The 16,959-nt window shown below is 36.3% G+C and overlaps 1 protein-coding gene across 5 annotated transcripts in view; it reads right to left on the bottom strand.

The window, feature by feature from the left end:
- The window catches only part of LOC5569462 (tubulin polyglutamylase TTLL5), a 133,439-nt gene that overhangs the window by 15,863 nt on the left and 100,617 nt on the right, over positions 1 to 16,959 (bottom strand). The window contains exon 1 of one of the 5 annotated variants that reach the window (XM_021855207.1): positions 2,574 to 2,918. The exons of the other annotated variants lie outside the window; for them this stretch is intronic. Coding sequence (XP_021710899.1) covers positions 2,574 to 2,716 — 143 coding nt within the window. The 5' untranslated portion in view covers positions 2,717 to 2,918. Of the gene's footprint in view, positions 1 to 2,573; positions 2,919 to 16,959 lie in introns of those variants that run through there. 5 annotated transcript variants of the gene reach the window in all.

The raw sequence follows: 16,959 nt of genomic DNA, 5'->3' as shown, positions 1-16,959 counted from the left end.
ATATCCACGCTTAGCAATTTCTACTTATGGTATCTTGTTGTTTGATATAGTAAAATCCTTGGATTTTTCATTAAGTTACCATCAAATGATATTCAAATTATTGATATCCGTTGATCTGTTTAAATAAAACTTTTATTCAAGCCTCAAGGTTCTTGCGATTTGATGCAAGAAGTTCCATATATGATCGTAGAAATTTATCCGCGTGTATGTCAACCGTTCCCTGTCTGTCTTCTTATTGCCATTATTTGAACCTTCATTTGAACCGAAGTTTGAACCGCAGTACACAGGTACCGGGTTCGGTTTGATACACTGGTGAAGATAGGGTTACCATATTTGCTTTCACTGATAAGAGTACATTTTTTCAACTCTGTAAAAGAGTACTTAAGAGTACACTTAGCCTACATTCAAAAAAAAAAAATAATGCACTAGGTACTAATTAATAATTTCGACATTCTCTTGCAAAAAAAAAATCTGATTCTTGATCCCAGGCACTTTTTCCTACATATCAATTAAAATATTTTTTTCAGGGAGGCACTATTCTCAAGTTTTAATCTAGGATTTTACGAAATTAAACTCTTATATTTCTCAACAAATCTGTAATATGCTTTCTTATCATATTGAACATTGACTCTGAGTGAATTGATTTTTTCAATCAATATTTTTTAATTACATTGACTATACCGAAAGTCGTTCGACCTTTCGTAATAATATTGTTTTTCAAATAAACTTTGTTGAAACAATCTTTCCTTATTAAGCCCGATTTGCTGCTGAACAGGAATCGCTAAAGAAATTTCTCGCCGATTTCGTGCAGAAATTTTCTACAGCGACTCCTGTTTGAACTAACATCTCTTTTGAATTGCGTACTGCGATCAGAAAAAAAACGCTTCCTTGATCGATTCCTTGCAGGAATTTCCCATGCATCAAGATAGGCTAAGAAATTACTTGTCATCAGCGAATCAGGCTTTACTTTGCAAGAATATTCTTCGAAAATGTAGAACAATATGATTTTGAGAAGAAAACAGAGAATAGTGAAAAGTGGATCTAAAAAGAACCTCAACTATTGAATTTTATTTAACTTTTTTTAATGACTTGTTAAAACATTATGTTACTTAGAAACTTGATTGGTTTTACAGTTAATTTTTGTGATTTTCATACTACACTTCAAAGTGTAATCTTTTCAGTCCCACAGCTTTATTCATAAAAAATTGCATCGTCAAAACGACGTTTCTAGAAAAAGTGTTTGATAAAAAAAGTTGCTTCAATAAGATTAAATTGTTCGAAACCAAGTGATTTTTAATTTAAACTGCCTTTTTTTAACTGAAAATTAAAACTGACAAAAAAGTTATAGTGACGATTTCCTTCGGAAGGGAATTTAAGCCATTGGTCCCGAGATTAACTAGTCCAGGGCAAAAAATCTCGTATATTAAGATAGAAAAAAATAAGTTATTTGATTTGTCGATTATCGTTAGTAATAACCGAAAAAGAGTACGCTTGAGCTTGTTTAGCAAAAAAGAATAGTACACACATTTTTAAGGCAAAAAAGAGTACTTGTACTCTAAAAAGAGTACGTCTGGTAACCCTAGGTGAAGAGACGAAGCGCGTTTTTGGTTCAACACAAGTTGCAAGGTTCAAACCAAAGTTGCACATCGGTTCTGTTCATGGGAAGACTGCTGTATTGCTAAGAAATTTGGAGTACTCAGTCAATGCGACTGGTACTTACATTTAAATTTCGGGAATTCCCTGGATTTTCGATGAATACTCTGCGGGATTCGTGATTGTTCAGACTCCGGGAAATCGCGGGATTTTTGTCCCGGGAAATTTAAAGCAATACGCTCTCCGAATGTTTCAAACGCCACACCTAGAGGCGCGCGCATCGTTTCTTAGTGTTTGACATTTCACACCGCCATCTGCAGATCTTGTTGCACAAAATAGTATTTCGTGCAACATGCTCACCAGATGATGAAGGTTTAAACTGGTGTTACGTCTGTTTGTTTGTAGTAATGTCAAGAACTGTTCTTCTATCTTTATGGGCTAAATAGTTTATCACAGGAACAACGGCTTTACTTCCCTTCCGAAGGAAGTCGTCACTATAACCACAGACAAACAGACGTAACACTGACGAAGTTTCTAACGATCATTTCAAATTCGGTATTTTACAAGTCTCACAACCAGAGGCGCGCGCATCGTTTTTTTTTTGCGTTTGCTATTTCACACCTCCACTATCTGCCGGTCTTGTTGCACGAAACACCTTTTCGTGCAACATGCTCACCAGATGATGATGGTGTAAACAGGGCGATGGATTTTGAAGAAATTTGTTCTAAGTGTTACGTCTGTTTGTCTGTGCTATAACTTTAGCAACATAAGTGACTATTTCGGGGATGGCATTCGATCCTGTTCTAATCCTTACACCAGGCCCGTCTCACGAATATCAAGAAAATTGTAAGGAAAGGTGATAAATACTTATCCAACAAAAAAAAATGTTCCAATTTAATCTGTCTCAAAAGAAGCGTGTTGAAATATCCAGAGACGATGTAAAAGTGTTCATTGTACGGTTTCAAATAGATCTTTATTACATTTGCTCCTTTTGCAGTAAAACCATCTCCTTAATGATGATGTTCTGGCTCAAACATGAGTTCGGATCGCAAATTTCACGTGCCAGCTGCTCACGAACTCCCATTGTTGTCGTCACACTCAGTCCGGAATGGATTTTAACCATAATCACTCCAAAACACTCGAACCCGCTAATACTGTTGATTCTAATTACAGTTGTCTTAAAACCACAATTCTAATACTGGAGTGGTAAATATTCCATGTAAAAATTTAACTGGTAAATCACACGCAACCGTCAACGGTGATGGAAGTGTTAAATTCCAGCCGCGAAAAAGTTTGCATAAGAAAGTATTTGCTATTCGAACTGGGGAGAACGCACAAGAACCGGCGTAGATGACGAAAACGATGTGATTTTGGTCGCGTATGAAAACAGACTGATTCTATTCGTGACTCTTAGGGTTACAATTCACACGACCTGTATGTTTGAGACTGCTATGGCGTACGACGCATTCTTCGGGGTTCCTCAATCAAAGGATTTGTCTGTGTAGTGGGAGTGAAGGAAATGCGAAACTAGAACAAAAGAACATTCTTAGGCAAGGAGTCCCCTCCTAGTCAATTTCCTGTTCAGGTTTTGGGGGGCGAGTTGTTTCGTGTGGTTTAGTGGGTAAACATGGTTGTACGATACATTGAATCGTGTATGGTAATGGCGAGAGCTTTCTATCTTTCTTGCAACTTTCAACTCATAACATGGGTCTTCATTTACTACGAAATGATTTGATTGAGGTGAAGTGGAGCATCAGAACACCGACAACATCGTGACAATAAATGCAATAAATCCAATTTTATAGAACCCTTGCAAATCAAACCGGAAGTGATATATTGAGACTAAGTTGCTGCAGGGAAATTGAATGACGCATTCCGGAAAGAAATGACAATTGAATTTGTTGAATAATGTACGACTATAGGTAGATACGTATGCTGTCTACCAATAACTTTTATGCAGATAGACAGCGCTGAAGTTAGTAGACATGACATAAACTTCATGATATGTATTTCTTTTCAATATGTGGACAACTAGAGTGATCAAATATTCAAATCATCATAAATTAGTTTAATACTTTAAACTATTGGAATAATTTTAAGTACATTTATTTATTTAGATACTAAAAAAGAGCCAATAAATTATATATAATCAAAAAAAAAAATATGTCGGCTCCGTAAATCGTTAAATGAAAATGAGCCTCAAATAAACGAACTAGCAACAAAAAACTGGTAGTTTATGGATTCGACACTTTTTGATTATTCTTGGCAATCAGCATTGAAACACCTATGAACTACAGGGTAGAAGCACCGGTTTTGACCATAGCATCAGTAATCGTTATAGTAGATTATACACCATTTCATGAAGCAAATTAGCATGAATCATTTCATGTTTCATCTATAACGTTTTCATGATAGAGTTGAGATATTTTAAATTCAATTTATTCCCGAAGAACTGTTCGAATTTTGTTCTAACGGTTCATGAATAACTCCGATAAAACCCTTTAATGTTGGTTATGATGCATGGAATATGTGAAGAAAATGCAAATGCATTGTCCAATACTGTAAATTCCCCTAAAACGAAATATGAATCTTTACAATCGATCAATTGAACACTATGCCCAAAAATATAGTATGAAAGTAATCATTGACATTAAAATCTGAATCAAGTAAAAACATTTACTCTGTTTTTTTTCAGTTCCTACCTTAAAACTTCCAATGTTAGATTGAACACGACTGCAAATGCAGAATCAAGACCAGAACTAGACATAAAAGTAGAGATTCGCACGTGTATATTTCTGTACCAGTTTAATATTCAACGCAAAACTAGCCTATCGTCATAGCTACCGATGAATCCTACCTAGTACCAAACCACACGGGTTGCTTCGTACTCCTGGAAAATTTGAACAGACATGCCATATACGCGCCCTGAAGTCTATCAATCCTTGACTTGCCTATGCTTTGCATAGCGACGACGGGAACGAGGATGAGGTTAACTGGAAGTAACAAGTTTTCGTGACGGGATCCCACCGCCTATCGTATCAATTGGATGGGCTGGCTTCCATGGGTAAACATGGAAGCTTGGAGCGAAAGTTTTGTTGAATGGATTTTAAAATGAGTCTTTGCCTACATCCAACTAAACAGCCAAACTACTACAAAACCTTTGATGGATGGGTTGTCGTGCAGTTCTATTTTATACTTGTGGCGAACAGGAAAACTATTCCCATGGAATCGATTTCCGGTGTGTATTCGAATAGAGGTTTTTGAACTCCGAACTGAACTGTTTGATGACATCATAAAACGGATTGTGGGCGTTTACATCACTAGTTTTGTATTGTTTTTAAGTTTTTAGGCGTTTACATCACTTGTTTTGTATCGTTTGCTCATAAAAACACTAATACCAAAATCCCAGAAAACAAAGATAATACAAACATGAAGTATTTTTCAAGATTTTTCATTGAATCTGGCCAGACATTTCTGTTAAGAAATTTATGTTTTTTTTTTCTTAGAACTGCGACAAGTATTACTCGTGACATTACGACAAATACTACTGTTTATTTTTTCAGCAATTTTATTAAGATCTGATACAGGTAGTTACCCAAAGTTACCTTCAAAATTCTTGAGAGGTTCGTTTAGTGATTCTTTTGCGAACTTCCTAAATATTTTGTCGAAGAATATCGATCAAGTCCTTCAGAAATTCTCTTATTATGTCCGTCAAAGATTTCCGGTTAGCACGTCTTCAAGAGTTTAAGCAGCAATTTCTTAAGATATATTCTTCTTCTTCATCATCTTGGCATTACGTCCTCACTGGAACAGAGCATGCTTCTCAGCTTATGAGCACTCTCACAATTATTAACTGAGAGCTTTCTTTGCCGAAGTTGCTATTTTCACATTTGTATATCGTATGGAAAACACGATGATACTCTATGCCCAGGTAAGCCGAGAAAATATCCTTTACGAAAACATCTTGGACTGACCAGGAATCGAATTCTTCGAAGCATAGCTTTGCTTTGTAGCCGCGGGCTTCAACTACTCGGCTTTGCCTCGGCCATTTTTGCTGGGTACATCAGAGAAAAACATGAATTATTATCAAGGAATAATACAAATTGAAATCGAAATTGGATTGATGTTGAAGACAGAACTATGTATACAGAAGCACCTCATTTCTATATTTTTGCATACCTGTATTCAAAAACAACAGATAATGCAATGTAATTTCTTGCTCACTATCACTTGTATTCGATCGATAATGATTGCACTTGTTTCATTCATGAAATACCTCAGCACGTGCTAGCCTAAGTTGTTATTATGAAAAAAAACGTATCCTCGATCCACAGGAAAAATAGACACCAACAACAAATCACACAGAACTTGTTGCAGTTGTAACATGCAAATTCATTTTCGGTGTTGTGTTTGTTTCTTTACTGCTTTGTGACCTACCTTGCCACTGTTGCTACGATTTCGGTTCTTCCATAGGTGCTCTTGCTCTACTCGTCTGCTCGATTGATTCTTCCTTTGAATATGTATTTAGACTGCATATATTAAACCGCCCACTCTACGAAAACGACCACGGCATAGTCGACAATTGAAGAAAACGCGGGAGGTAAAATCTATGTGGAGCAGTGTTTTGAGGTTAACGACATCACGGCATCGAGAACAAGATCGCGGTTCATTCCTCGAGAAAATCATAGGCCAAGATGTAGTGGGTATATCAACTTGCTGCCGATAAATATGCGGTTTTTGTACTCCGTCAATCTTCTATTCACATTCGATGATTTGTTGTAAATATTTAAATCTTTACAATAGACATGTTGAAAAAGCTGTAATGAAATCGTTTTTAATATTTTCTCTACACAGTCTGATGAAATGATTTAAGTAACAGATCCGTGTTTGAAATAGAAAACGATGTCTTCCTATGTCTGGTATTACATTCCTACTGGTAAAAAGCCTGCTTCTCAGTGGTGTTTTTTGACGCTTTCACAGTTATTAGGTACGTGATTTCTTTGTTAATTAATTCCTCTACCGAAAGCTTAATTTTTTAACACAAAAAAAATCAAACAGCCATAACTTTTTTGTTTTTCGATATTTTTGGACCATTCTTTCACAAGCCCTCAAAATAACTCTTCTATTTTCGGCTTTGGCTGACATTTTGTTTTTATTTGTACATATCGGACTCGATTATCCGGAATTTGGTTTTTGATATTCATGTTTTTCAGTTTTTATGCATAAATTTAAGATAATTTTGTATTGCTATATACAATATGAATGGTTTTGCAGTTTTGGTCATAGGTAAGAAAAAGAGGGCTTAAAAGGGGTTTCTTATGTATTCCAGTCAAAACATTTTTTTTCTTCTCAAGCTTCCTAACGTTCCTAGAAATAATTTCTGGCTACGCTACTGCATCATATAAATAAAACAACGATAAAAGATAACATTTAAGTTCTTTTTTTGTTGATTTTAACTTTGCTTTTAGTGATTCGATTATCCGGAGGATTCGATTATCTGGAGGATTCGATTATCCGGAGTGGAAAAAAAAATCGATACTCCGGATAATCGAGTCCGACCTGTATTTGTATTTGTATTTCTGATTTAATCCATCTGACACGAAGTTGTCTTGATGAATATATAAATAAATAACTTAAGCTAAACATACAGTCAATTTCTTCTAAAATACTGAACAAAACGGTTCCGCTGTGTAGTTATCGTGACGTTGAAGTCAAACAAGTGGTATCCTTCGTTGAACTTCAAAGCCATGAACCTCACAGGATCATGCTGTTCATAGCGTGTATTGCGACTACCAAGACTGATGCATTGACGTCTACGCAGTGTCCGTTCAGGTGCATACATATTTACGTCAGTTAACAAGGCCAGTGAATCAATTGCATTCCTCAAAACCTTAGCAACAAACATTGTTTGGGCCACATGACGTCTATCCTCCAAGGTATCGATCCCCAGTAAACGGCAACGCTCATGGCAAGGTGGCAGGTTTTCTGGGTTCCGCCAAGGAAGATTTTTTAACGCGTGGCGTACAAATTTCCTTTGCACGGATTCGATTCGTGAGATCTAGCAATTTTGAAAATGACACCACACGATAGCAGCAAAATCCAATATTGGACGCACTAAGGCGCAGTACAAAGCTTTCAGGATTAGCAGATCCTTGAATCTACTTGAAACTTTCAAAACGAAACCAAGTTGTTTATTTGCTCTGGAGATGACATCGTTCTGGTGACAGTTGAAAGTGAGCTTCTCGTCCAATGTAACACCTAAATCAAGAACACATTTAACACGTTCAAGCGTCGTCCCTGATAGTTCATATGGGAAGCGAATTGGGCTGCGCGTTCTTCCGTACGAGATGACTTGACATTTCTCGATACTCAGTGTTAAACAGTTCCGTGCACACCATGCTTCGAATAAGTTGATTAAATGTTGCAAACGGTAACAGCCGTTCAAGCTTTCTACAATCCTATACATTTTTGCAAAATCAGTGATACATCGTTGATAAATAGTGAGAACAGCAAAGGTCCAAGGTTGCTACCCTGCGGTACTCCGGATATTTTCGTGAACGATGCTGATTCACTTTCCCCGATTCTCACACACAAGGATCGTTCAGTCAGATAAGAACGGAACCAATCAACGAAACTTATGGCAACACCACATTTTCTGAGTTTCTGGAGAAGGATACGATTATCGACACGGTCGAATGCCACGTTCAAGTCCAAATAGACAGCGTCTACTTGTTTGCCGGCATCAATAGCTCTAACACAAATCGTTGAAAATTCAACAAGATTGGACGAGACGGATCTTTTTGGAAAAAACCCATGTTGATCGGTGAAGATGCAACTTTGAAATAAGGAATCGTTGATTATGATTTCGAATACCTTAGAACAAGCACATAATAAAGTTATGCCACATTTGTCACCCTTCTTGTGAACTGGGAATAGAATAGTAGTTTACGTAACAAGTTGCAGAATGACGATTTTTACAGCACGAATCGTACATTTGTCCAACGAGGCTTGCCGAGTTGGATAACTACGACGAGTGCTGAAAAAATCGAGTTCTGCAACGAGTTGCGTACAACATTTTTTGCAATTTCGTAGAACACCACTGGAGGGTATCAGAAATAACATCTGGATGCTTGCATCATCATTTTGCAATTTCTGAAAATAGTTGGGTAATGAGTCATTACGCAACTCAAAACAGTTGCGTAATGAGAAAGCGTTGCGAAATGAACCATTACAGCACTGGTTTCAGTTAGGTAATGACAATTCCTGCACTGCATACTTCAGTGTAGGAAAGTAGGCCGTTTCATGACAGATTGGCGTGATGAAAAACAGCCTATTACGATGAGAAATTGCAAAAACGATTTTTCCAGCACGCAGGGAACACTTGTTGTCGGAGAGCACCAGATCGACGGCGCTTTAGAAGACGCAGTCGGCTATTGCGGCCAAGGTGGTTGGCGTGACGGAACGTGTTCCGCAACAGCTTGCATCACCGAAATAGTGAAAAATGCAACAGCTTTGTTTACATCTTCAGTAGAGTCAAGACGATCCCAATCCATTGAGCGTAAAGCAACATTCAGTGACTCGAAGTTTGCTTTTTTAAAGTCAAATCCTGTGTTGTCAGGAACCGTTTCATATGTAACAGGTAACGGACAAGATACAACTAATTCAATTGGCAGGTGATGAACATCGACCGTGGTAAGTGCTTCGACAGCTTCGTGTATTGGGTGATTTTGCAGAACAATATCATTGAGGAGGACGAGATCGAGAGTACGCCCACCTGCGATAACTATTGTCTTAACATTCAAGTAGAAACCATCTAATAGAGTGGAAATTGCCGGATTCAGGCGTGTACGTGTCAGATCAACGGAAACAATTCAATTTATCAAAAAAACTAAAATGTGGGTTATAAAATGTCTATAAGGAGCTTCTCTGAAAAAATCATGGAAAACGGTTGAGTTGTCATCAAGCAATTTGAAAATTACAGAATTATGTTTTTTGAAGTTACGGCCAAATTTGAACCAGAAACAAACATCTTCATTATTCCAAAACGGTTGCACCAATTTGCTTCATTTTTTCCCAACAGACTCTCATAGAAGTATTGTTTCGAACAATGCATGACCGAAAGTGAGAAAAATTTCATTAGCTATATTAGCGTAGGTTATGGCAAAACGTCGGTCCCAAAGGAATTTTGGAATATCTCCGCATCCATATGACCAATATTCAATATCGACACAGATTCCTAAAATGCAAGAGTTTTTTATGAGGGTGTGAAAAAATGTTATCGCTGTATGCATATTTTTTGTGGTAAAAAAATAAAGCTGCTGGTAGAGGGGTTAATCATATTGGCATGCGTATTTCGTATAGCAAGCACGATTAATTCTCCGTGGTAAATCGAAAAGGATTGGAAACCGTTACCGTCAGTATAGTCTTACGGAATAATGAATTACTGTCAGGTCTCCTATTAGACACATGGTTGAGGGCGTTATAGGAATCTGCGTTATAGGGGAGACCCAGGGCTTATTGGATTTCATCACTTTGAGGGTGTTGTTGAATATCTCGTATGTCAAAAGAGATAGCACAGTACTGTCTTCGGCGAAGTTTCAGTGCTAAGAAAGATCTACCTTGGTAGTTGAGGATCATCCTTTTAGTTGAGAACTTGGCCGGTAGGGGCGCTTTTTCTGATTTGCACTATATGGACCATGAGGGATAAGAATGCAAAATTTTGTAACATATGATATCTCTAGATCCTGATGTTTTGGAAGGTTGGTGTCTTCGGAAGAGTTGTTCAGTAGCTCAAGGCCTGACATGCGGTGGTCATTCTGATACAGAATTACGCCACCAGGCGGCGCTAGTCGGCATGGAATTTTAGTTTTGTGCATAGCTCAGTTGCCTGACCACTTAGAACAATGGCGCAGTGCTGGAAAAGTTCGCATCACGAAGCAGCTCACGAGTGTATACCAACGCATAACAAACATCACAGACTCGGGATCTGGCTAGGTGTGAGTAAGCCCGCACCCGTCTGCTCGGGAGAACATGTCAAAAAAAGTAGCAACAAGCTCGCGAGCGTTTACTCGCGAGTAACCGAGTAAGGCGTGATTTATTATGGTTTTGACAGACAAATTAATTGTATAACCATCATATCGATAGTAAACTACTAGTTTGTAGTCAAAAGCCCTTGAAAATCATAAATCTCGGAGGGTAAGCAGCTTTTTTCCCAAAAGCACAATATGACTCTGAGCAGCTCCGAACACGTTCGCGAAACACTTTTTGCTTCAGTTACTCGGGAGTCGACAGATGCGAGTAAGGCAGCGCTCTGACGCTCGGGAGCGTTTGGTTTTGTTTTTGTTCCAGTTCAGATGAAGCGTTCGCCACTTTCCATCACTGCAATGGCGTCTTCGGCAAAGTTGCTCAGTATCACAAGAGCTAACATTATTTGAGCCGAGCCGAAAGTGCCAACTTTGCCGAACACGCCATCCATCTAAGTGGTCAGTCTACGGAACTGTACGCAAAACAAAAATTATTTGCTCACTAGCGCCGCCTAGTGGCAAAATTTCGAATTTTGATGATATGATACAATATCAAAATTGAATTCCATCTAAATCCAATCCAAATCCAATCCAAATCCAATCCAAATCCAATCCAAATCCAATCCAAATCCAATCCAAATCCAATCCAAATCCAATCCAAATCCAATCCAAATCCAATCCAAATCCAATCCAAATCCAATCCAAATCCAATCCAAATCCAATCCAAATCCAATCCAATCCAAATCCAATCCAAATCCAATCCAAATCCAAATCCAATCCAATCCAATCCAAATCCAATCCAAATCCAATCCAATCCAATCCAAATCCAATCCAAATCCAATCCAAATCCAATCCAAATCCAATCCAAATCCAATCCAAATCCAATCCAAATCCAATCCAATCCAATCCAAATCCAATCAAATCCAATCCAAATCCAATCCAAATCCAATCCAAATCCAATCCAAATCCAATCCAAATCCAATCCAAATCCAATCCAAATCCAATCCAAATCCAATCCAAATCCAATCCAAATCCAATCCAAATCCAATCCAAATCCAATCCAAATCCAATCCAAATCCAATCCAAATCCAATCCAAATCCAATCCAAATCCAATCCAAATCCAATCCAAATCCAATCCAAATCCAATCCAAATCCAATCCAAATCCAATCCAAATCCAATCCAAATCCAATCCAAATCCAATCCAAATCCAATCCAAATCCAATCCAAATCCAATCCAAATCCAATCCAAATCCAATCCAAATCCAATCCAAATCCAATCCAAATCCAATCCAAATCCAATCCAAATCCAATCCAAATCCAATCCAAATCCAATCCAAATCCAATCCAAATCCAATCCAAATCCAATCCAAATCCAATCCAAATCCAATCCAAATCCAATCCAAATCCAATCCAAATCCAATCCAAATCCAATCCAAATCCAATCCAAATCCAATCCAAATCCAATCCAAATCCAATCCAAATCCAATCCAAATCCAATCCAAATCCAATCCAAATCCAATCCAAATCCAATCCAAATCCAATCCAAATCCAATCCAAATCCAATCCAAATCCAATCCAAATCCAATCCAAATCCAATCCAAATCCAATCCAAATCCAATCCAAATCCAATCCAAATCCAATCCAAATCCAATCCAAATCCAATCCAAATCCAATCCAAATCCAATCCAAATCCAATCCAAATCCAATCCAAATCCAATCCAAATCCAATCCAAATCCAATCCAAATCCAATCCAAATCCAATCCAAATCCAATCCAAATCCAATCCAAATCCAATCCAAATCCAATCCAAATCCAATCCAAATCCAATCCAAATCCAATCCAAATCCAATCCAAATCCAATCCAAATCCAATCCAAATCCAATCCAAATCCAATCCAAATCCAATCCAAATCCAATCCAAATCCAATCCAAATCCAATCCAAATCCAATCCAAATCCAATCCAAATCCAATCCAAATCCAATCCAAATCCAATCCAAATCCAATCCAAATCCAATCCAAATCCAATCCAAATCCAATCCAAATCCAATCCAAATCCAATCCAAATCCAATCCAAATCCAATCCAAATCCAATCCAAATCCAATCCAAATCCAATCCAAATCCAATCCAAATCCAATCCAAATCCAATCCAATCCAATCCAAATCCAATCCAAATCCAATCCAAATCCAATCCAAATCCAATCCAAATCCAATCCAAATCCAATCCAAATCCAATCCAAATCCAATCCAAATCCAATCCAAATCCAATCCAAATCCAATCCAAATCCAATCCAAATCCAATCCAAATCCAATCCAAATCCAATCCAAATCCAATCCAAATCCAATCCAAATCCAATCCAAATCCAATCCAAATCCAATCCAAATCCAATCCAAATCCAATCCAAATCCAATCCAAATCCAATCCAAATCCAATCCAAATCCAATCCAAATCCAATCCAAATCCAATCCAAATCCAATCCAAATCCAATCCAAATCCAATCCAAATCCAATCCAAATCCAATCCAAATCCAATCCAAATCCAATCCAAATCCAATCCAAATCCAATCCAAATCCAATCCAAATCCAATCCAAATCCAATCCAAATCCAATCAAATCCAATCCAAATCCAATCCAAATCCAATCCAAATCCAATCCAAATCCAATCCAATCAATCCAAATCCAATCCAATCCAATCCAATCCAAATCCAATCCAAATCCAATCCAAATCCAATCCAAATCCAATCCAATCCAAATCCAATCCAAAATCCAATCCAAATCCAATCCAAATCCAATCCAAATCCAATCAAAATCCATTCCAATCCAAATCCAATCCAAATCCAAATCCAATCGAAACGAAGTAAATCGAAATCCTGTAAAATATCTGAACTGCTACCGCAAATGAAATGTAATGTGTTGTTAACAAAATATTAATAAAATCTTAAATTAATTTTACCAAATTAGGATGATAGTGTTGTCTAACACAGAACACCTAGATATAAGAAATTAATGTTATGTTTGCATTGGCGTAGGAACAGGGGGGGCAGGGGGGCAAGGCCCCCCCCCCAGAGTAATCCAGGCCCCCTCCAGGATTTTGGATGATAACATATATGAAAATGAAAAAAAAAACATAATTCTTATGTGAAGAAAAATCTTCTGAATCAAACGACATATATTCTTCAATAGTTACGTTCTTTAATTTTGTTCAACAACAATAGGAAAACCTCGTTTGTCGTACACATCATCATTGTTACGGTTCAGACTTCGGTGAATCATGCGACCACCGAAAGATTAATTGGCCGGCTGTCGCTAGACATCTGCAGAATACTGTAATACAAAAAATCATGGAATTCCGGTTCCTTAAATTCGTATTTTTTTAATAGTGCAAACAATACTATTTCAAATATTTTAGCATAGAGCAGCTTTTTAACTGCATTATGATTTCCTATGTTCAGGAACGGTAACCTGATCGAGGTGATGATGATTACCCTCATTCGATTTCTTCAAAGAATCTCATACATTAATTACACTGCGGAACACGTTTTTCTCTCCAGCACCAAAATACCGCTATTCACTTATTTAAGGGTTGCTGAATCTATTGCCGTTTTCAGAAATATCATAGCACGTCTAGTTTTTGAGATATTGGCTGTTTAAAATGTAAAAAATGACTATTTCAGCCAACTTGCATGCAAGTTTGCCAGCTTGTAAGGTAATAAATTGGCTCTATTTGCCACAGAATTCAAACTTTATGTGTATAACAATACTTATCATCAAAGTTTGTAATACTTTCGATACGGAAAAGTTATTTTTTGATGGTTTAGAGAATTGTTGTATTTTTCCATATAGAAGAAACGAAGAATTTTGTATGGAGACTGCAAGCATGTTAAAATAATCGGTTTAATCGAAATTTAGTCACGCAATTTCAATCAAATTATGTCTGAAATGAAAGTTCAAATTCTATTTTGCATGTTTGGTGGATAAGATTACAAAAATGTTTGATAAATTGTACTTTAAATTTCATGTAAACATTAATAAAACCAGTGTTTTATACAACTTTGGCGACCTGTAGCTAAAAATTGTGACGTGCTGGAATATTTCTGAGAATGGCACTAGATTCAGCAGCCCCAAATTTACTAGAGACACATAATTTGATTCTTGAGACACGCAAAAATGTCATTTTTGTTACGCTGTGTTACAACTCGTATAATATCCAACAAAATAATTTGATAAAAAAGCTGTCGACAAATAAATAAATAGGCAAAATTACATAAGGAACTTGTTAGAACTAAAACAGCTAAAATTATTGTCGAAAAACAAGGCCTATAACACATCTCTTTAAAGAAGTTGAGTCTGGCTAAAACTTATTCAAATGTCTTTTGGATACGAATCTTCAGAGGAAATTTATTGAAGAACCCCATGCATACTTTTGCTTCCGAAATTAGCATAGTGGTAAAGGAATCTGTGGAGAAACATTTAACAAAATAACTGAGCAGGGATCTATTACGAAATTCATAAAAAGTTTATAAAGATCATCTCTAAACTTTAATTTAGAAACAGTTTTATCAATTCCGCAAAAATCCATATTCTGGAATTGAATTCTTGTGCAATTCCAAGGCGGAATTCTTCGAGGCTTTTTGGCGGAAATATGGGGAATCCAAAATTCAAATAAGCAATTCTGCTAGATTTCAAGAATAATTTCTAAAGAAGATTCTGATGAAGCTCCTTGAGAAATAAGTTTTTTTTCATTTTAGAGATTTCAATTATCCTGTAATTATTCACCTCTAGTGAAAATATTATAGATTATCATTTATCTTTGATTGTTTCGTTATCCATCCGTTGTTTCGACCTGCTTTAACATTTTAATGTTTCTCCTTCCTTCGTATGACGCTGTCTTGTTCAACTTCGCACAAAAAATCATACTCCAAAAAGCAACATTTCAAGAAATCTACAGAAAAAAAAAATAAATTCCAGGAGTTTTTAAAAATTTCAGGTTTTTTTTTTGAAATGGTTCCTGGTTTCCGAAAGTCCATCCGTAATTCCTCAACGAATTTTTAATGTAATCCAAAATTATGAATTTTACCATGACATCTTTGGCAATGTTCTTGAGAAATACCGCCAATATTTTTTTGGTAAACTCCTACAGTTCTTCCACAGAAGTTTAAATATTCCCTCCATAAGAGTTTGTTTGGAATTTTTGCAAGTTGCATTGCAAGTTTTTAGATTATTCTGTTCGCCATACTATCCTAGAAGCTTCTCTGTTCATACAAAACATTCTCTTAGATGTTAGATACAAACACCTCTATTAAAAAATTCATCCGTTTTAACATAAATCATTGTCTAATTAAAAAGACGATTAAAATGATCAAGATTTTTTTTTGTAGTTATTCGTACAAAAAAAAAACACCAAAGCTTTTTTTGTGAGGTATATCTTCAGGACATCAAAAAGTTTCAACAATTCTACGGTGAATTCTTGAATTTCCCGACAAGAATTCGGTTTTTCTTCCAAATTCAATTTAAACTTAAATAATGAAAAATAGAAGTCAATGAAGTGATTCGTAGAGTAATTTGTTTAGATAACCATTAAAAATATTGAGGTATTTCTGGAGTAGTTTTGAGCCAAATATGGAGAATGGATTGATTTCTAGATATTCTTTGTAGAAGAAAAAACCTTGAATAAACATTTGAAAAAAAATGTGGAATAATTTTCGAATCTAAAAGAATACCAGATGGAATTTCTGGAGAATATATTTTTATGAGTTCAAGAATGAATTGTAAAAACCTTTTGTAAACCTGTTAAAAAAATATTTTAAAAAATTCCTGGAAGAATCTATAAAGCTAAGTTTAAATTAGAAAATCCATGGAAAATGCTGTGATGGATTTTCGGAAGAATCTTAGGACGATAACCTAGGGGAAACAATAATATAATTCTCCAAAGAAATCTCTCAACAAATTTCTCGGGAAAATTTTGAGTATTTTCACGGAAGAGTTTATGAAAGAATAGCTGAACATATTCCGCAAAAACACATTGGAATTATTTAATTAAAAAAAATAGATAGGCGTTTTTGAAGAAATTTTAAAATATTATATGCGAAAGAGAATCTTGAAGACATTCGGGGATTGATTGTTAGAGAAATCTAGAGAAACACTTAAAGAATTTTCTGTAAAAAAATGCAGATAAAACATTTTCACAATTGAATGTTTTCTAATTATTTATGAAAATCTTGAGCAATATTAGGAGCAAACTTGAAAGAAACAAGAATTTTTGCTGTGAATTATTCAAGCAATCCTGCGAAAGTCCTGCTGTTAACATCTTTCTGGTTTCCATCGGTGATGTTGTTCCACAATT

This window comes from Aedes aegypti, chromosome 1 (genome assembly GCF_002204515.2).
Source record: "Aedes aegypti strain LVP_AGWG chromosome 1, AaegL5.0 Primary Assembly, whole genome shotgun sequence".
Classification (NCBI taxonomy): Eukaryota; Metazoa; Arthropoda; class Insecta; order Diptera; family Culicidae; genus Aedes; species Aedes aegypti.
The sequence above is the reverse complement of the archived record's forward strand: the minus strand, read 5'-3'. Positions and strand labels throughout refer to the sequence as shown.